Source organism: Eriocheir sinensis, chromosome 62 (assembly GCF_024679095.1).
Source record: "Eriocheir sinensis breed Jianghai 21 chromosome 62, ASM2467909v1, whole genome shotgun sequence".
NCBI classification, from domain to species: Eukaryota; Metazoa; Arthropoda; class Malacostraca; order Decapoda; family Varunidae; genus Eriocheir; species Eriocheir sinensis.
The window spans coordinates 6527418-6548075 of record NC_066570.1 but is presented as its reverse complement, the minus strand read 5'-3'; the positions used below and the strand labels follow the sequence as shown (position 1 = coordinate 6548075).

At 46.1% G+C, this 20658-nt stretch overlaps 1 protein-coding gene across 1 annotated transcript; it reads right to left on the bottom strand.

Moving 5' to 3' along the window:
* Window positions 1-6235: 6235 nt before the first annotated feature.
* On the bottom strand, window positions 6236-19696 carry LOC126986529 (uncharacterized). The gene is made up of 2 exons (XM_050842803.1): window positions 18878-19696; window positions 6236-6389 (listed from the first exon to the last, which is right to left on the bottom strand). Exons 1-2 carry the CDS (start codon window positions 19681-19683, stop codon window positions 6332-6334), a joined length of 864 nt encoding a protein of 287 aa, XP_050698760.1. The 5' UTR covers window positions 19684-19696; the 3' UTR covers window positions 6236-6331.
* Window positions 19697-20658: the final 962 nt, after the last annotated feature.

Below are 20658 nucleotides of genomic sequence, written 5' to 3'. Positions count from 1 at the left end.
GTTTTGGCGAGCAGAAGTCAGAGAGTATCACTAAATGTTTATTCGACTCTTACAAATCCTTCCTTTTCTCCTCTTATATCGCACTTTTGCTAAATTCTTAAAGTACCATCGCGTTCAGGGGAATTTCATGTGCAAGAACAAACGTCTTAGTTGTAAATTGGTTCCATAATTGCTGCAAATCTCAATGAAAAGTAAAGTGCTGTATAAACTTTCAATGTTATTCTCTGACTTCAACTCGCTGTAATGACCAGGTTTTCTTTCCCTATCGAGTTTTGTGATGGTATGCTAGGTATACAATTACTGCTTGACACGAAAATGTTGACAAAATTTACCTGTCTCAAGTAACAGATGAGTTAAGTAAAGAAATGTGAACAGATTTTATTTCTCATTAACGACTAGTGCGGCGGGCGGCGCGGGATGACGTCAGCAGGCAGTGGAGGAGTACCCCCCAGTGATAAGGCTTGTGTGTCTGTCCCTTCCTCCTCTCACCTCTCTCTCTCTCTCTCTCTCTCTCTCTCTCTCTCTCTCTCTGTGTGTGTGTGTGTGTGTGTGTGTGTGTATAGACACACACATATACAATATATATATATATATATATATATATATATATATATATATATATATATATATATATATATATATATATATTGTATATATATATATATATATATATATATATATATATATATATAGAGAGAGAGAGAGAGAGAGAGAGAGAGAGAGAGAGAGAGAGAGAGAGATGTATATAATTCAGGTGACCGTTACAAAACTACCGTCCTATATCTTTACTTTCCTTTCTTTCTAAAGCTGTTGGATCAATCCTTAACCGGAAAATTTTAAGCTTTCAAATTCCGGCCCTTCTGATCGCCAGCTTGGGCTCCGCAAAAGCTGTTCCACTGGTGATCGTCGCGCCTTCCCAACTGACTCCTGGTCAGCCTCTCTTAGCCGTTTCGGTGAAAATTTTGCTGTTGCTTTAGACATTTCGAAACCTTTAACAGATCTGGCACAAACCTTTGCTTTCTAAACTACCATTCTACGGATTCTATCCTTCTCTATACCTTTATCTCCAGTTTCCTTTCTGGCCGATCTATCGTCGCCGTGATAGACGGTCACTGTTCACCCCCCAAAGTTTAGGGCAATCAGCAGTGGTGTTCCGCAGGGCTCTGTTCTATCTCCCACTCTCTTTCTGTTGTTCATTAATGGTTTTTCCAAAAACTATCCTATCCACTCACATGCTGACGACTCTACTTTGCATTATGCAATCTCACTTATCAGAAGACCCGCCCTACAGGAGTTACATGGCTCTAGGTTGAACGTTGCACAACGCTTAACCTCACATCTTGCGATCATTTCTGAATGAGGCAGGAGGAAGTTGGTGTCCTTCAATACCTCAAAACTCAACTCCCCTCCACATACTGACAGTCTTCTTCCTCTTAAACTCCGCCGCTATGTTGCATCTCTTTATTTTTTATCGATGTTTTCATGCTGACTGCTCTTCTGAACTTGCTAACTGCATGCCTCCCACCCTCCCGCGGCTCGTTGCACTGGACTTTCTACTCCAGCCCATCCCTATACTGTCGAAACTCCTTATGCAAGAGTTAACCAGCATCTCCATTCTTTCATCCATTACCCTGGTAAACTCTGCAACAATCTTCTTCTCCTGTATTTCCTCCTGCTTACGACTTGAGCTCTTTCAAGAGGAGTGTATCAAGATACCTTTCCACCCGAAATTGATCTCTGTTTTGGCCACTTTTCACTTTTGTCTTCGCATGAACAGCGATTAGCGGGCTTTTCTTTTTACACCTTTTTCTGTTGCCCTTGAGCTGATTCCTTATCTGTAAATAAATAAATAAATAAATCTTCCCTCTCATTCAACCCTCCCCCAACACACCACCTTACTCATGTCACCTCATACCCCCTCTACCCGCTCCCTCACACCCCACCCGCCCGCCTCCCCATAAACCTTCCCACCAAAGATCCTTCGTCTACCCTTCTGCTCTCCTCCCGCCTCCGTTTTCTCTGACATAGCAGTTGCAGGATACGTCTTAAGGGGATAGGAGAGGAGGACAGCAGGATTTTGATTAAAGCTCCTACTTCTCCTCGTCCTTTTCCTCCTCCTTCTCCTTTTCTTTTTTCTTCTTCTCTTCATCATCATCTTCATCATCTTCCAACCTATTTTTTCATGCTTTTTTTATTTGGTTTTAGAAGTAGTAGTAATAGTAGTTATTGTTGTTATTGTAGCAGTAGCAGTAGTAGCAGTAGTAGTTGCAGTAATAGTAGTAGTAGTAGTAGTAGTGGCAGTAGTAGTAATAGTATATTAGAATACCTGGCTTGCCTCCCTTTACCTTGGGGAGGGCCAGATTCTACGGGTGACGGATGACCGGCGGGTTCACCCGCTTAAGTAACCTCAGTTTTCACTTTAAGTAGCATTTTCAGTTCAGGGTTCGAGCTATTCGTCGGACTCGTCAGTTCAATTTGAAAATGTTACTTAAGCGGTATAAGGATTTTGCTTCAGGACCGTCTCACATGTCACTTGAGGCAAAACTGAAATGGGATCGTCCGTATAAGCGGGCTAAGCTGACAGAGATTATTATTATTATTATTATTATTATTATTATTATTATTATTATTATTATTATTATTATTATTATTCCCGCACCGGTCCGTTTTCTGTGTCATGGGAAACTCTTGTACAGTACGCCTTCGTGTTGCATTGTTCGTGGGAGCAGATCGCTGCATCCCAAAGGGATCACACTACTTTTTCAGTCTTCCAAAAGATGAAGTTACAAATAATACACTTTTTGGATTAGTTTTTTTATTAGATCCTAAGCTCATTCAACAGTTTAGTATTGTGTATAATTTCATTAGGCATATATGTACTGTACATAAATAAATCATAAGGCTGTAGCCTCGTTACATAGCACAACGGAAGCTGCCAAGCTGCAGAGGGAAGGAGCTCACTGAGCTTAGCTGCACTGGGCACCATGCTCTATACCCAAGACTTAGGTGAACAAATGCTTTGATTAAAGAGCAATGGGAACCCAGGATTGTATGTGAATGCACATGCCCTATAGTCATGCTTATTATTATAGGAGTGAATTGTCCTAATAACCAGGGGAAATTAATGCAGAGGGCACTAAAACAGTACTGAAAATGCATTCCATCATCAGAACCTACTTAGACGTTCACTACTACATTACATCAGGATACCCTTAAATTCTCTCTCTCTCTCTCTCTCTCTCTCTCTCTCTCTCTCTCTCTCTCTCTCTCTCTCTCTCTCTCTCTCTCTCTCTCTCTCTCTCTCTGTCTATCTCTCGCTCCCTTCTAGGCAGTTACATCACTTAGAATGCGCAGAGAGGTGGGGTAGGGGGGATCCAGACAACCTGGTGTTTCTTCTGCCATGACTCAGCTGCCCCTGCTCCCTCGCGACGAATTCAGAAAACGGCTGATGGTGGTGGTGGTGGTGGTGGTGTTAGCATCTCGCTCCGCTCTCCCTCACGGGCGACGAAAACTGGAAGCGTCTGATGGTGAAGATGGTGGTGGTGGTAGTGATCTCGCTCCGCTCTCCCTCACCGGCGAGCGACGAAATCTGAAAGCGTCTGTTGGTGGTGGTGGTGGTGGTGTTAGCATCTCGCTCCGCTCTCCCTCACCGACGACGAAAACTGAAAGCGTCTGATGGTGGTGGTGGTGGTGGTGGTGTTAGCATCTCGCTCCGCTCTCCCTCACGGGCGACGAAAACTGAAAGCGTCTGATGGTGGTGGTGGTGGTGGTGGTGTTAGCATCTCGCTCCGCTCTCCCTCACGGGCGACGAAAACTGAAAGCATCTGATGGTGGTGGTGGTGATGGTGGTGTTAGCATCTCGCTCCGCTCTCCCTCACGGGCGACGAAAACTGAAAGCGTCTGATGGTGATGGTGGTGGTGGTGGTGTTAGCATCTCGCTCCGCTCTCCCTCACGGGCGACGAAAACTGAAAGCATCTGATGGTGAAGATGTGGTGGTGGTAGTGTTAGGATCTCGCTCCGCTCTCCCTCACGGGCGACGAAAACTGAAAGCTTCAGATGGTGGTGGTGGTGGTGGTGGTGTTAGCATCTCGCTCCGCTCTCCCTCACGGGCGACGAAAACTGAAAGCTTCAGATGGTGGTGGTGGTGGTGGTAGTGATGGTGGTAGCATCTCACTCCGCTCTCCCTCACCGGCGACGAAAACGGAAAGCGGCTGGAAGTGCCTATGAACGATGGTAGGCTGGTAGCGTCAATTTCATATTGGTGTTACTATTAAATCGATGTTGTTGTGTTGTTGTTCAGCAGACCTTCTTGCTGGTTGCCGTTACCGTTGAGTGTTGGTTTTCGTCGTTGGTCAGAGACTGACTTGTTGGTTAGACTTAATTGTTGGTTACCTCAGATTTTCATCGTTGCTCAGAGACTTATTTGTTGGTTATTGTTCAGTGTTGGCGATCTCAGATTTTCATCGTTGCTCAGAGACTTATTTGTTGGTTATTGTTCAGTGTTGGCGATCTCAGATTTTCATCGTTGCTCAGAGACTTATTTGTTGGTTATTGTTCAGTGTTGACGATCTCAGATTTTCATCGTTGCTCAGAGACTTATTTGTTGGTTATTGTTCAGTGTTGACGATCTCAGATTTTCATCGTTGGTCAGAGACTTATTTGTTGGTTATTGTTCAGTGTTGACGATCTCAGATTTTCATCGTTGGTCAGAGACTTATTTGTTGGTTATTGTTCAGTGTTGGCGATCTCAGATTTTCATCGTTGGTCAGAGACTTATTTGTTGGTTATTGTTCAGTGTTGGCGATCTCAGATTTTCATCGTTGCTCAGAGACTTATTTGTTGGTTATTGTTCAGTGTTGGCGATCTCAGATTTTCATCGTTGGTCAGAGACTTATTTGTTGGTTATTGTTCAGGGTTGACGATCTCAGATTTTCATCGTTGGTCAGAGACTTATTTGTTGGTTATTGTTCAGTGTTGACGATCTCAGATTTTCATCGTTGCTCAGAGACTTATTTGTTGATGAGACTTAATTTCTGGTTACCTCAGATTTTCATCGTTGCTCTGATACTCACTTATTGGTTACGGTAAAGTGTTGACGAACTCAGCTTTTCGTTGTTGGTCAGAGACTTACTTGTTGTGTTAATTTACTCAGTTTTTCGTTGTTGGTCAGAGACTTACTTGTTGTGTTAATTTACTCAGTTTTTCGTTGTTGGTCAGGGACTTACTTGTTGTGTTAATTTACTCAGTTTTTCGTTGTTGGTCAGAGACTTACTTGTTGTGTTGGTTTACTCAGTTTTTCGTTGTTGGTCAGAGACTTACTTGTTGTGTTGGTTTAATCAGTTTTTCGTTGTTGGTCAGAGACTTACTTGTTGTGTTGGTTTAATCAGTTTTTCGTTGTTGGTCAGAGACTTACTTGTTGTGTTGGTTTACTCAGTTTTTCGTCGTTGGTCATTTCATTACTCGTTGGTGATCCTCCAAATCAACGTTGTTGATAGACGTTCTTAGATTTTCGTACGAACATCGTTTCTTGCCGTCAACTGTTGGTGATCTCAGATTTTCATCCCTCGATTTCATGTGGTGGTATCAGAGTTCTTTCAACAACATGCACTACATCTAGATTTCCTACCACACCACATAACATCACACCATACCATACCATACCATACCTTTCAGATATTCGACCTCATGTATAGTTTCTTACGGATAGATGGAAACAACCAACTCTAAGTTTTGTGCATATTTATTGAGGGTTACAAATACTACATAACATTAGGAAAATAACATAACACCATCATTCAATCAAATCAGCCACATAGAATTCACCTGGAATGAATTAGATACATTGTCGCCGTCCACGAGGATCTCTCCATCTCGAACGGTGTGGTTCTTGAGTCCTCGAGATGAATTATTCCACCTTCCTTTCTGGTTACCGTCAATCGGGTTCTCTGTTGCCGTGTGTGACGTCTCGCCACGTTCCGCGTGTTCACTTGATGAAAATCGAGAGCTCTCACGAGTGCCCCGAGAAAGTGCGCGTTGTGTTGTCGGGTTTAAGGTTCGGCACATCATAGGCCGACACGACGCTCTCTCCATGCGAGTCGATTTTGAAGTTTTTCACCAATTCGTTAAACTGTTGATCCTATTCCTCGAGTATTCAGACACGCCCGTTTTGGTGGCCTCCAGGCTATTTCCTTGAATTTTCCTAATTTTTTCCAAATTGGCTTCAATAGCATCAGCAGCCGAACTCGACGGCCTGCTTCTGTGTCTTCAGGAAGCTGTTCACAGTACGGCACCTCCCCTGCTGCGCTCTCGCTCCCCGACGCTGGCTGGCTGTCACTGCCCACTCACGGGCGTCAGCAGCGACCCGATCTGTTCCTGCGTCTTCAGGCACCTGTTTGAAATGCGCTGCCTCTTCATAGTCCTCCTTCTGTCACGCTCCGCCTTCCTGACGCTGGCAGGCTGGTAGCGCCCATGCACGGGCTCAGGCACGGTGGTAGACTGGTAGCGCACATGTACGGTGGTAGGCTGGTAGCGCCCATGCACGGGCTCAGGCACGGTGGTAGACTGGTAGCGCACATGCACGGTGGTAGGCTGGCAGCGTCCATGCACAGCGTAAGGCCTGCTGGCAGGCTGGTAGCGCCCATGCACGGGCTCAGGCACGGTGGTAGACTGGTAGCGCACATGTACGGTGGTAGGCTGGTAGCGCCCATGCACGGGCTCAGGCACGGTGGTAGAATGTGAGCGCACATGTGGTAGGCTGGCAGCGTCCATGCACAGCGTAAGGCCTGCTGGCAGGCTGGTAGCGCCCATGCACGGGCTCAGGCACGGTGGTAGACTGGTAGCGCACATGTACGGTGGTAGGCTGGCAGCGTCCATGCACAGCGTAAGGCCTGCTGGCAGGTTGGTAGCTCCCATGCACGCGCGTGCCGGCGCTCTCAAAGTCCGTGACGATGCCCGCCTCTCGAAAAATCTCCCGGCTGAGACGCACCGCCTTCACGTCCCGCTGTGGCTGCATGGCCTTGACAAACTCCCTGATGAGCCAGCTGGTGGGCAGGTTTGGGTGCTGCACGATGAAGCTCATGAAGGCCAGGCAGTAGTACTGGCACGTGGCGACGCCCATGCCCTGGATGCCGGGCCGCTCGAGAAGGTAGTGAACGCGACTCGTGCCGGAGCGGGTCACGGCCGCCATCACCTCGGGGGTCGGGGCGGTGGCAAAGTTGCTGTCAAAGAAGCAGTATTCTCCGTCCAGGCCGCGGTAGAGCAGCACGGCGTGCACCATGGCATCGGTGCACGGCTCGGGGGGGCAGTAGAGGGAGTGGGGTGGCCACTCCCTCACCCACAGCTGCACTCCCCGGCCAGGGGACAGCCTGAAGGAGTGTTTCACGGCGGGAGGGACGAAGCGGAACCTTCCGGCAAGACGGCCTCGGCCAGAGTCCAGCAACTCCATGAGCTCTCCACAATGCATGACCCGTACGCGCCGCAGGGCCGGGAAGTACTCCTGCACTATTGTGACGTCCTCTGTCGTGTTGGCCATCGCGCGGGGTGGTGTCGTTGGGCGAAAAAGAGGTCCGCGCTCCGGTGGTCACTCATAAGAGGTAGCGAACACGGAAAATATGTGTACACCTAACCAGCACCATTCAGCCGGTGCCAGAGTGCCTCATCTCCGGTGAGGGGACGGGCAGCGCGCGCTCACTTGTTACACGAGCTAGGCAGATTTTATTGACACCATTAGAATAAGCAGTATATACTCTCTTTAGCGCCTTCGTGGGATGAAGGCGACTGACACAAGCTGTGTTGAACTCGCTCTTTTTATTCAACTCTCCCAATATCTGAGCTGCACTCGTAGGCGGAGACGTGTGGCTCTGAGATGTGGCCTTTGACACTGTTGCCCTGCTTCTGGCCTTTTACCCAACCAGAGGAGGGCCTCATGCAGGCGCCCCGGGCTCCCCAGAGTCAGCACTCTTATCTCTCCCACACTGCTGCGTCAACAACTTGGGCGTACAAAAACATCGAGCAGCCACACCACACCGAAACACACAGTTCCTGTCCCCCAACTTCACTACCTTCACCCTTTCAGTTATCCGTGTCGCGATTTGGCGAAAAACATATTCGTCCGAGCATAATCCAGCCGCCGATGCCGTAGACGGCGGCTACACAGTGATTTTGTACACCTATAATACATCTTTAAAGACCCGAAGGGGTGATCTCAGATATTTTTCATGCTCCAATTTCATATTGGTGGTAAAGTTATCCTCAATTTCATATTGGTGTTACTATTAAATCGATGTTGTTGTGTTGTTGTTCAGCAGACCTTCTTGCTGGTTGCCGTTACCGTTGAGTGTTGGTTTTAGTCGTTGGTCAGCATGCAGCCGCAATTTCTTTACCGTCACCGGAAAAGTTTTGACGATCTCATTTTTTTCGTCGTTGGTCAGAGACTGACTTGTTGGTTACGGTGAAGTTTTGACGATCTCATTTTTTTCGTCGTTGGTCAGAGACTCATTTGTTGGTTACGGTAAAGTGTTGATCTCAGATTTTCCTCCATACCTCAATTTCATATTGGTGTTATTATTAAATTTCTTCACTCTCAGTTTTTCGTTGTTGGTTACGGTGAAGTTTTGACGATCTCAGTTTTTTTGTCGTTGGTCAGACTTAATTATTGGCTACCTCAATTTTTTTCGTCGTTGGTCAGACTTAATTATTGGTTACCTCAATTTTTTTCGTCGTTGGTCGTTGGTTACGGTAAAGTTTTGACGATCTTTTTTTTTCGTCGTTGGTCAGAGACTGACTTGTTGGTTAGACTTAATTGTTGGTTACCTCAGATTTTCATCGTTGGTCAGAGACTTATTTGTTGGTTATTGTTCAGTGTTGGCGATCTCAGATTTTCATCGTTGCTCAGAGACTTATTTGTTGGTTATTGTTCAGTGTTGACGATCTCAGATTTTCATCGTTGCTCAGAGACTTATTTGTTGATGAGACTTAATTTCTGGTTACCTCAGATTTTCATCTTTGCTCTGACACTCACTTATTGGTTACGGTAAAGTGTTGACGAACTCAGTTTTTCGGTGTTGGTCAGAGACTTACTTGTTGTGTTAATTTACTCAGTTTTTCGTTGTTGGTCAGGGACTTACTTGTGTTAATTTACTCAGTTTTTCGTTGTTGGTCAGAGACTTAATTGTTGTGTTGGTTTACTCAGTTTTTCGTTGTTGGTCAGAGACTTACTTGTTGTGTTAATTTACTCAGTTTTTCGTTGTTGGTCAGAGACTTACTTGTTGTGTTGGTTTACTCAGTTTTTCGTTGTTGGTCAGAGACTTACTTGTTGTGTTAATTTACTCAGTTTTTCGTTGTTGGTCAGAGACTTACTTGTTGTGTTAATTTGCTCAGTTTTTCGTTGTTGGTCAGAGACTTACTTGTTGTGTTAATTTACTCAGTTTTTCGTTGTTGGTCAGAGACTACTTGTTGTGTTGGTTTAGTCAGTTTTTCGTTGTTGGTCAGAGACTTAATTGTTGTGTTGGTTTACTCAGTTTTTCGTTGTTGGGCAGAGACTTACTTGTTGTGTTGGTTTACTCAGTTTTTCGTCGTTGGTCATTTCATTACTCGTTGGTGATCCTCCAAATCAACGTTGTTGATAGCCGTTCTTAGATTTTCGTACGAACATCGTTTCTTGCCGTCAACTGTTGGTGATCTCAGATTTTCATGCCTCGATTTCATGTGGTGGTATCAGAGTTCTTTCAACAACATGCACTACATCTAGATTTCCTACCACACCACATCACATCACACCATACCATACCATACCATACCATACCTTTCCGATTTTCGACCTCATGTATAGTTTCTTACGGATAGATGGAAACAACCAACTCTATGTTTTGTGCATATTTATTGAGGGTTACAAATACTACATAACATTAGGAAAATAACATAACACCATCATTCAATCAAATCAGCCACATAGAATTCACCTGGAATGAATTAGATACATTGTCGCCGTCCACGAGGATCTCTCCATCTCGAACGGTGTGGTTCTTGAGTCCTCGAGATGAATTATTCCACCTTCCTTTCTGGTTACCGTCAATCGGGTTCTCTGTTGCCGTGTGTGACGCCCGAATGAATTCGTGCAGACTTAAGCTGCTTAGTAATGCTCTGATCACCTCAACAAAAATTGGTTGGTGACTAAGGGGAGGCGGTGGCTGAGTGGTTAGCGTGACGGCCCCGCGTTCAGGAGCTCCAGGAGGGACGCGGGTTCGAATCCAGGCCGCCGCACAGCTGAGTTTTTTCAGTCACCGCCGAGTGGCCTAAGACTACCCACATGCTGCCCTGAAGACCACCCATCAACCTGGGCTCTAGATAACCTCTCCAAAGAGAGGCTCAAAGATGAGTTCCGGGGGGCAGCATGAGCCAACACAAGATGGCGCCACTTTAAACACTCGCCTGCACCAGAACGGGCTGGGCAAACCATCAGGCCCCACCGGGAAGAAGCCTACCGGTGCAATAGGCAGCGACGTAAAAAAAAAAGGGTGGGGTTGATAATTCTCTTGACAGTTTTATCGTTCGAAAATATGGTGTCTCCAAAATCACCACCACTACTACTACTACTACTACTACTACTACTATCACCAGCGAAAAACTGTTGTGATTCATGGTGGCGGGGAAAATCATACTCTTGGCAGACAGGTGCGAGGGTGCCAACAAATGTTTGTGATGTTGGTTCCATTAACTGTTTAATATATCAAAGTTCTCCATTACTATATTCGCGATCATGTTTTTGACTATCGTTGTGGATATGCAAGTCGTACATCATATCCATGCCCAGAGCTGCAGTGGCAGGCAGATTCAATCTTCCTTTGGACATGAGTTCTTTGAGGTACCTCTTGCCTTCACGTTCGCGTCTGCCGACATTAAATCGGCGACGTCGTTATCATCGCCACCATTACCCATCTCGAGTATCTTATTGTAGAGGCGGTATTTTGCAGTGTCGTCCAGTCTCAGTTTGTCGGCGTAGTTTCTGGATACGCCGAATACAGAAACCGGTTCTCCGTTCATTTCGCCGTAACTTATTGGATCGTGAACAATGTTGTACAATAGGTTTCTGACGTTGTCATCCACAGGGAGATGTCAGCGATGATGAGGGAGAGCGGAGCGAGATGCTACCACCACCATCAGACGCTTTCAGATTTCGTTGCTCGCCGGTGAGGGAGAGCGGAGCGAGATGCTACCACCACCATCAGACGCTTTCAGTTTTCCTCGCTCGCAGGTGAGGGAGAGCGGAGCGAGATGCTAACACTGCCACCAGACGCTCTCAGTTTTCGTCGCTCGCCGGTGAGGGAGAGCGGAGCGAGATGCTAACACTACCACCAGACGCTCTCAGTTTTCGTCGCTCGCCGGTGAGGGAGAGCGGAGCGAGATGTACCACCACCATGACCACCATCAGACGCTCTGTTTTCGTCGCTCGCCGGTGAGGGAGAGCGGAGCGAGATGTACCACCACCATCAGACGCTTTCAGTTTTCGTCGCTCGCCGGTGAGCGAGAGCGGAGCGAGATGCTACCACCATCACTACCAACAGACGCTTTCAGATTTCGTCGCTCGCCGGTGAGGGACAGCGGAGCGAGATGCTAACACCACCACCACCACCACCATCAGACGCTTCCAGTTTTCGTCGCCGGTGAGGGAGAGCGGAGCGAGATGCTACCACCACCACCACCACCACCATCAGACGCTTCCAGTTTTCGTCGCCGGTGAGGGAGAGCGGAGCGAGATGCTACCACCACCACCACCACCACCATCAGACGCTTTCAGATTTCGTCGCCGGTGAGGGAGAGCGGAGCGAGATGCTACCACCACCACCACCACCACCATCAGACGCTTTCAGATTTCGTCGCCCGTGAGGGAGAGCGGAGCGAGATGCTAACACCACCACCACCACCACCACCATCAGACGCTTTCAGTTTTCGTCGCCGGTGAGGGAGAGCGGAGCGAGATCACTACCACCACCACCATCTACACCATCAGACGCTTCCAGTTTTCCTCGCCCGTGAGGGAGAGCGGAGCGAGATGCTAACACCACCACCACCACCACCACCATCAGCCGTTTTCTGAATTCGTCGCAAGGGAGCAGGAGCAGCTGAGTCATGGCAGAAGAACCACCAGGTTGTCTGGATCCCCCCTACCCCACCTCTCTGCGCATTCTAAGTGATGTCACTGCCTAGAAGGGAGCGAGAGATAGACAGAGAGAGAGAGAGAAAGAGAGTGAGAGAATTTAAGGGTATCCTGATGTAATGTAGTGAACGTCTAAGTAGGTTCTGATGCTGGAATGCATTTTCGGTACTGTTTTATTGCCCTCTGCATTAATTTCCCCTGGTTATTAGGACAATTCACTCCTATAATAATAAGCATGACTATAGGGCATGTGCATTCACATACAATCCTGGGTTCCCATTGCTCTTTAATCAAAGTATTTGTTCACCTAAGTCTTGGATATAGAGCATGGTGCCCAGTGCAGCTAAGCTCAGTGAGCTCCTTCCCTCTACAGCTTGGCAGCTTCCGTTGTGCTATGTAACGAGGCTACAGCCTTATGATTTATTTATGTACAGTACATATATGCCTAATGAAATTATACACAATACTAAACTGTTGAATGAGCTTAGGATCTAATAAAAAAACTAATCCAAAAAGTGTATTATTTGTAACTTCATCTTTTGGGAGACTGAAAAAGTAGTGTGGTCCCTTTGGGATGCAGCGATCTGCTCCCACGAACAATGCAACACGAAGGCGTACTATACAAGAGTTTCCCATGTCACAGAAAACGGACCGGTGAGGGAATAATAATAATAATAATAATAATAATAATAATAATAATAATAATAATAATAATAATCTCCGTCAGCTTAGCCCGCTTATACGGACGATCCCATTTCAGTTTTGCCTCAAGTGACATGTGAGACGGTCCTCAAGCAAAATCCTTATACCGCTTAAGTAACATTTTCAAATTGAACTGACGAGTCCGACGAATAGCTCGAACCCTGAGCTGAAAATGCTACTTAAAGTGAAAACTGAGGTTACTTAAGCGGGTGAACCCGCCGGTCATCCGTCACCCGTAGAATCTGGCCCTCCCCAAGGTAAAGGGAGGCAAGCCAGGTATTCTAATATACTATTACTACTACTGCCACTACTACTACTACTACTACTACTACTACTACTGCTACAATAACAACAATAACTACTATTACTACTACTTCTAAAACAAAACAAAAAAAGCATGAAAAAATAGGTTGGAAGATGATGAAGATGATGATGATGAAGAGAAGAAGAAAAAAGAAAAGGAGAAGGAGGAGGAAAAGGACGAGGAGAAGTAGGAGCTTTAATCAAAATCCTGCTGTCCTCCTCTCCTATCCCCTTAAGACGTATCCTGCAACTGCTATGTCAGAGAAAACGGAGGCGGGAGGAGAGCAGAAGGGTAGACGAAGGATCTTTGGTGGGAAGGTTTATGGGGAGGCGGGCGGGTGGGGTGTGAGGGAGCGGGTAGAGGGGTTATGAGGTGACATGAGTAAGGTGGTGTGTTGGGGGAGGGTTGAATGAGAGGGAAGATTTATTTATTTATTTATTTACAGATAAGTAATCAGCTCAAGGGCAACAGAAAAAGGTGTAAAAAGAAAAGCCCGCTAATCGCTGTTCATGCGAAGACAAAAGTGAAAAGTGGCCAAAACAGAGATCAATTTCGGGTGGAAAGGTATATTGATACACTCCTCTTGAAAGAGCTCAAGTCGTAAGCAGGGGGAAATACAGGAGAAGAAGATTGTTGCAGAGTTTACCAGGGTAATGGATGAAAGAATGGAGATGCTGGTTAACTCTTGCATAAGGAGTTTCGACAGTATAGGGATGGGCTGGAGTAGAAAGTCCAGTGCAACGAGCCGTGGGAGGGTGGGAGGCATGCAGTCAGCAAGTTGAGAAGAGCAGTCAGCATGAAAATATCGACAGAAAATAAAAAGAGATGCAACATAGCGGCGGAATTTAAGAGGAAGAAGACTGTCAGTATGTGGAGGGGAGTTTAGTTTTGAGGTATTGAAGGACACCAACTTCCTCCTGCCTCATTCAGAAATGATCGCAAGATGTGAGGTTAAGCGTTGTGCAACGTTCAACCTAGAGCCATGTAACTCCTGGAGGGCAGGTCTTCTGATAAGTGAGATTGCATAATGGAAAGTAGAGTCGTCAGCATGTGAGTGGATAGGATAGTTTTTGGAAAAACCATTAATGAACAACAGAAAGAGAGTGGGAGATAGAACAGAGCCCTGCGGAACACCACTGATGATTGCCCTAAACTTTGGGGGGTGAACAGTGACCGTCTATCACGGCGACGATAGATCGGCCAGAAAGGAAACTGGAGATAAAGGTACAGAGAAGGATAGAATCCGTAGAATGGTAGTTTAGAAAGCAAAGGTTTGTGCCAGATCTGTTAAAGGTTTCGAAATGTCTAAAGCAACAGCAAAATTTTCACCGAAACGGCTAAGAGAGCCTGACCAGGAGTGAGGTAGGAAGGCGCGACGATCACCAGTGGAACAGCTTTTGCGGAGCCCAAGCTGGCGATCAGAAGGGCCAGAATTTGAAAGCTTAAAATTTTCCGGTTAAGGATTGATCCAACAGCTTTAGAAAGAAAGGAAAGTAAAGATATAAGACGGTAGTTTTGTAAAGGTCACCTGAATTATATACATCTCTCTCTCTCTCTCTCTCTCTCTCTCTCTCTCTCTCTCTCTCTCTCTCTCTCTCTCTCTCTCTCTCTCTCTCTCTCTCTCTCTCTCTCTCTCTCTGTCTCTCTCTCTCTCTCTCTCTCTCTCTCTCTCTCTCTCTCTCTCTCTCTCTCTCTCTCTCTCTCTCTCTCTCTCTCTCTCTCTCTCTCTCTCTCTCTCTCTCTCTCTCTGTATAAATAAATAAATAAACATATATATATATATATATATATATATATATATATATATATATATATATATATATATATATATATATATATATATATATATATATATATAAATATATATATATATATATATATATATATATATATATATATATATATATATATATATATGTGAGTGTGTGTGTGTGTGTGTGTGTGTGTGTGTGTGTGTGTGTGTGTACACACACACACACAGAGAGAGAGAGAGAGAGAGAGAGAGAGAGAGAGAGAGAGAGGTGGGGAGAGGGAGGAAGGGACAGACAGACAAGCCTTATCATTGGGGGGTACTCCTCCACTGCCTGCTGACGTCATCCCGCGCCGCCCGCCGCACTAGTCGTTAATGAGAAATAAAATCTGTTCACATTTCTTTACTTAACTCATCTGTTACTTGAGACAGGTAAATTTTGTCAACATTTTCGTGTCAAGCAGTAATTGTATACCTAGCATACCATCACAAAACTCGATAGGGAAAGAAAACCTGGTCATTACAGCGAGTTGAAGTCAGAGAATAACATTGAAAGTTTATACAGCACTTTACTTTTCATTGAGATTTGCAGCAATTATGGAACCAATTTACAACTAAGACGTTTGTTCTTGCACATGAAATTCCCCTGAACGCGATGGTACCTTAAGATTTTAGCAAAAGAGCGATATAAGAGGAGAAAAGGAAGGATTTGTAAGAGTCGAATAAACATTTAGTGATACTCTCTGACTTCTGCTCGCCAAAACTGCCTTACTTTTTAACCCCTTTGAGTCTTTATAGATGTATTATAGTTGTACAATCACTTCTTAGTCTAATGGTGTGAAGAAAATTTACCTAGCTTGTGTAACAGATGAGCAAGGGAAAGTAATACAAATGTTTTCTGAAATTACTCCCGCTGCTCACTCCCGCGGCGGCGATGAGGCACTCTGGCACTGGCTGAACGATGGTAGGCTGGTAGCGTCTATGCATAGCGCAAAGCCTGCTGGCAGGCTGGTAGCTCCCATGCACGCGCGTGCCGGCGCTCTCAAATACCGTGACGATGCCCGCCTCGCGAAAAATCTCCCGGCTGAGACGCACCGGCTTCACGTCCCGCTGTGGCCGCATGGCCTCGACAAACTCCCTGATGAGCCAGCTGGTGGGCAGGTTTGGGTGCTGCACGATGAAGCTCATGAGGGCCAGGCAGTAGTACTGGCACGTGGCGACGCCCACGCGTTACGGTGAAGTTTTGACGATCTCAGTTTTTTCGTTGTTGGTCAGACTTAATTATTGGCTACCTTAATTTTTTTCGTTGTTGGTCAGAGACTGACTTGTTGGTTACGGTGAAGTTTTGACGATCTCTGTTTTTTCGTCGTTGGTCAAACTTAATTATTGGTTACCTCAATTTTTTTCGTCGTTGGTCAGACTTAATAATTGGTTACCTCAATTTTTTTCGTCGTTGGTCGTTGGTTACGGTAAAGTTTTGACGATCTTTTTTTTTCGTCGTTGGTCAGAGACTGACTTGTTGGTTAGACTTAATTGTTGGTTACCTCAGATTTTCATCGTTGGTCAGAGACTTATTTGTTGGTTATTGTTCAGTGTTGGCGATCTCAGATTTTCATCGTTGCTCAGAGACTTATTTGTTGGTTATTGTTCAGTGTTGACGATCTCAGATTTTCATCGTTGCTCAGAGACTTATTTGTTGGTTATTGCTCAGTGTTGACGACCTCAGATTTTCATCGTTGCTCAGAGACTTATTTGTTGATGAGACTTAATTTCTGGTTACCTCAGATTTTCATCGTTGCTCTGATACTCACTTATTGGTTACGGTAAAATGTTGACGAACTCAGTTTTTCGATGTTGGTCAGAGACTTGTTGTGTTAATTTACTCAGTTTTTCGTTGTTGGTCAGAGACTTACTTGTTGTGTTGGTTTACTCAGTTTTTCGTTGTTGGTCAGAGACTTACTTGTTGTGTTGGTTTACTCAGTTTTTCGTTGTTGGTCAGAGACTTACTTGTTGTGTTGGTTTACTCAGTTTTTCGTTGTTGGTCAGAGACTTACTTGTTGTGTTGGTTTACTCAGTTTTTCGTTGTTGGTCAGAGACTTACTTGTTGTGTTAATTTACTCAGTTTTTCGTTGTTGGTCAGAGACTTACTTGTTGTGTTAATTTACTCAGTTTTTCGTTGTTGGTCAGAGACTTACTTGTTGTGTTAATTTACTCAGTTTTTCGTTGTTGGTCAGAGACTTAATTGTTGTGTTGGTTTACTCAGTTTTTCGGTGTTGGTCAGAGACTTACTTGTTGTGTTAATTTACTCAGTTTTTCGTTGTTGGTCAGAGACTTACTTGTTGTGTTAATTTACTCCGTTTTTCGTTGTTGGTCAGAGACTTAATTGTTGTGTTAATTTACTCAGTTTTTCGTTGTTTGGTCAGAGACTTACTTGTTGTGTTAATTTACTCAGTTTTTCGTTGTTGGTCAGAGACTTAATTGTTGTGTTGGTTTACTCAGTTTTTCGGTGTTGGTCAGAGACTTACTTGTTGTGTTGGTTTACTCAGTTTTTCGTTGTTGGTCAGAGACTTACTTGTTGTGTTGGTTTACTCAGTTTTTCGTTGTTGGTCAGAGACTTACTTGTTGTGTTGGTTTACTCAGTTTTTCGTTGTTGGTCAGAGACTTACTTGTTGTGTTGGTTTACTCAGTTTTTCGTTGTTGGTCAGAGACTTACTTGTTGTGTTGGTTTACTCAGTTTTTCGGTGTTGGTCAGAGACTTACTTGTTGTGCTGGTTTACTCAGTTTTTCGGTGTTGGTCAGAGACTTACTTGTTGTGTTGGTTTACTCAGTTGTTCGTTGTTGGTCAGAGACTTACTTGTTGTGTTAATTTACTCAGTTTTTCGGTGTTGGTCAGAGACTTACTTGTTGTGTTGGTTTACTCAGTTTTTCGTTTGGTCAGAGACTTACTTGTTGTGTTGGTTTACTCAGTTTTTCGTTGTTGGTCAGAGACTTACTTGTTGTGTTGGTTTACTCAGTTTTTCGTCGTTGGTCATTTCATTACTCGTTGGTGATCCTCCAAATCAACGTTGTTGATAGACGTTCTTAGATTTTCGTACCAACATCGTTTCTTGCCGTCAACTGTTGGTGATCTCAGATTTTCATGCCTCGATTTCATGTGGTGGTATCAGAGTTCTTTCAACAACATGCACTACATCTAGATTTCCTACCACACCACATCACATCACACCATACCATACCATACCATACCTTTCAGATTTTCGACCTCATGTAGTTTCTTACGGATAGATGGAAACAACCAACTCTAAGTTTTGTGCATATTTATTGAGGGTTACAAATACTACATAACATTAGGAAAATAACATAACACCATCATTCAATCAAATCAGCCACATAGAATTCACCTGAAATGAATTAGATACATTGTCGCCGTCCACGAGGATCTCTCCATCTCGAACGGTGTGGTTCTTGAGTCCTCGAGATGAATTATTCCACCTTCCTTTCTGGTTACCGTCAATCGGGTTCTCTGTTGCCGTGTGTGACGTCTCGCCACGTTCCGCGTGTTCACTTGATGAAAATCGAGAGCTCTCACGAGTGCCCCGAGAAAGTGCGTGTTGTGTTGTCGGGTTTAAGGTTCGGCACATCATAGGCCGACACGACGCTCTCTCCATGCGAGTCGATTTTGAAGTTCTTCACCAATTCGTTAAACTGTTGATCCTATTCCGCGAGTATTCCGACACGCCCGTTTTGGTGTCCTCCAGGCTATTTCCTTGAATTTTCCTAATTTCTTCCAAATTGGCTTCAATAGCATCAGCAGCCGAACTCGACGGCCTGCTTCTGTGTCTTCAGGAAGCTGTTCACAGTACGGCACCTCCCCTGCCGCGCTCTCGCTCCCCGACGCTGGCTGTCTGTCACTGCCCACTCACGGGCGTCAGCAGCGACCCGATCTGTTCCTGCGTCTTCAGGCACCTGTTTGAAATGCGCTGCCTCTTCATAGTCCTCCTTCTGTCACGCTCCGTCTTCCTGACGCTGGCAGGCTGGTAGCGCCCATGCACGGGCTCAGGCACGGTGGTAGACTGGTAGCGCACATGCACGGTGGTAGGCTGGCAGCGTCCATGCACAGCGTAAGGCCTGCTGGCAGGTTGGTAGCTCCCATGCACGCGCGTGCCGGCGCTCTCAAAGTCCGTGACGATGCCCGCCTCTCGAAAAATCTCCCGGCTGAGACGCACCGCCTTCCCGTCCCGCTGTGGCTGCATGGCCTCGACAAACTCCCTGATGAGCCAGCTGGTGGGCAGGTTTGGGTGCTGCACGATGAAGCTCATGAGGGCCAGGCAGTAGTACTGGCACGTGGCGACGCCCACGCCCTGGATGCCGGGCCGCTCGAGAAGGTAGTGAACGCGACTCGTGCCGGAGCGGGTCACGGCCGCCATCACCTCGGGGGTCGGGGCGGTGGCAAAGTTGCTGTCAAAGAAGCAGTATTCTCCGTCCAGGCCGCGGTAGAGCAGCACGGCGTGCACCATGGCATCGGTGCACGGCTCGGGGGGGCAGTAGAGGGAGTGGGGTGGCCACTCCCTCACCCACAGCTGCACTCCCCGGCCAGGGGACAGCCTGAAGGAGTGTTTCACGGCGGGTGGGACGTAGCGGAACCTTCCGGCAAGACGGCCTCGGCCAGAGTCCAGCAACTCCATGAGCTCTCCACAATGCATGACCCGTACGCGCCGCAGGGCCGGGAAGTACTCCTGCACTATTGTGACGTCCTCTGTCGTGTTGGCCATCGCGCGGGGTGGTGTCGTTGGGCGAAAAAGAGGTCCGCTCCCGTGGTCACTCATAAGAGGTAGCGAACACGGAAAATATGTGTACACCTAACCAGCACCATTCAGCCGGTGCCAGAGTGCCTCATCGCCGGTGAGGGGACGGGCAGCGCGCGTGTTTTCAGAAATCATTCATATTACTTTCCTTTGCTCACCTGTTACACGAGCTAGGCAAATTTTATTGACACCATTAGAATAAGCAGTATATACTCTCTTTAGCGCCTTCGTGGGATGAAGGCGACTGACACAAGCTGTGTTGAACTCGCTCTTTTTATTCAACTCTCCCAATATCTGAGCTGCACTCGTAGGCGGAGACGTGTGGCTCTGAGATGTGGCCTTTGACACTGTTGCCCTGCTTCTGGCCTTTTACCCAACCAGAGGAGGGCCTCATGCAGGCGCCCCGGGCTCCCCAGAGTCAGCACTCTTATCTCTCCCACACTGCTGCGTCAACAACTTGGGCGTACAAAAACATCGAGCAGCCACACCACACCGAAACACACAGTTCCTGTCCCCCAACTTCACTACCTTTACCCTTTCACTTATCCGTGTCGCGATTTGGCGAAAAACATATTCGTCCGAGCATAATCCAGCCGCCGATGCCGTAGACGGCGGCTACACAGTGATTTTGTACAACTATAATACATCTTTAAAGACCCGAAGGGGTGATCTCAGATATTTTTCATGCTCCAATTTCCTATTGGTGGTAAAGTTATCCTCAATTTCATATTGGTGTTACTATTAAATCGATGTTGTTGTGTTGTTGTTCAGCAGACCTTCTTGCTGGTTGCCGTTACCGTTGAGTGTTGGTTTTAGTCGTTGGTCAGCATGCAGCCGCAATTTCTTTACCGTCACCGGAAAAGTTTTGACGATCTCATTTTTTTCGTCGTTGGTCAGAGACTCATTTGTTGGTTAGACTTAATTGTTGGCGATCTCAGATTT

Bases quoted from the DNA above. Each gene is read 5' to 3' on its own strand.
- LOC126986529 (XM_050842803.1), bottom strand. From the start codon at position 19,683: ATGGCCAACACGACAGAGGACGTCACAATAGTGCAGGAGTACTTCCCG. The intron at 6,390-18,877 runs GTGCCTGAAGAC...CATTTCAAACAG, and splicing joins AGGCAGCGCATTTCAAACAG to GTGCCTGAAGACGCAGGAAC.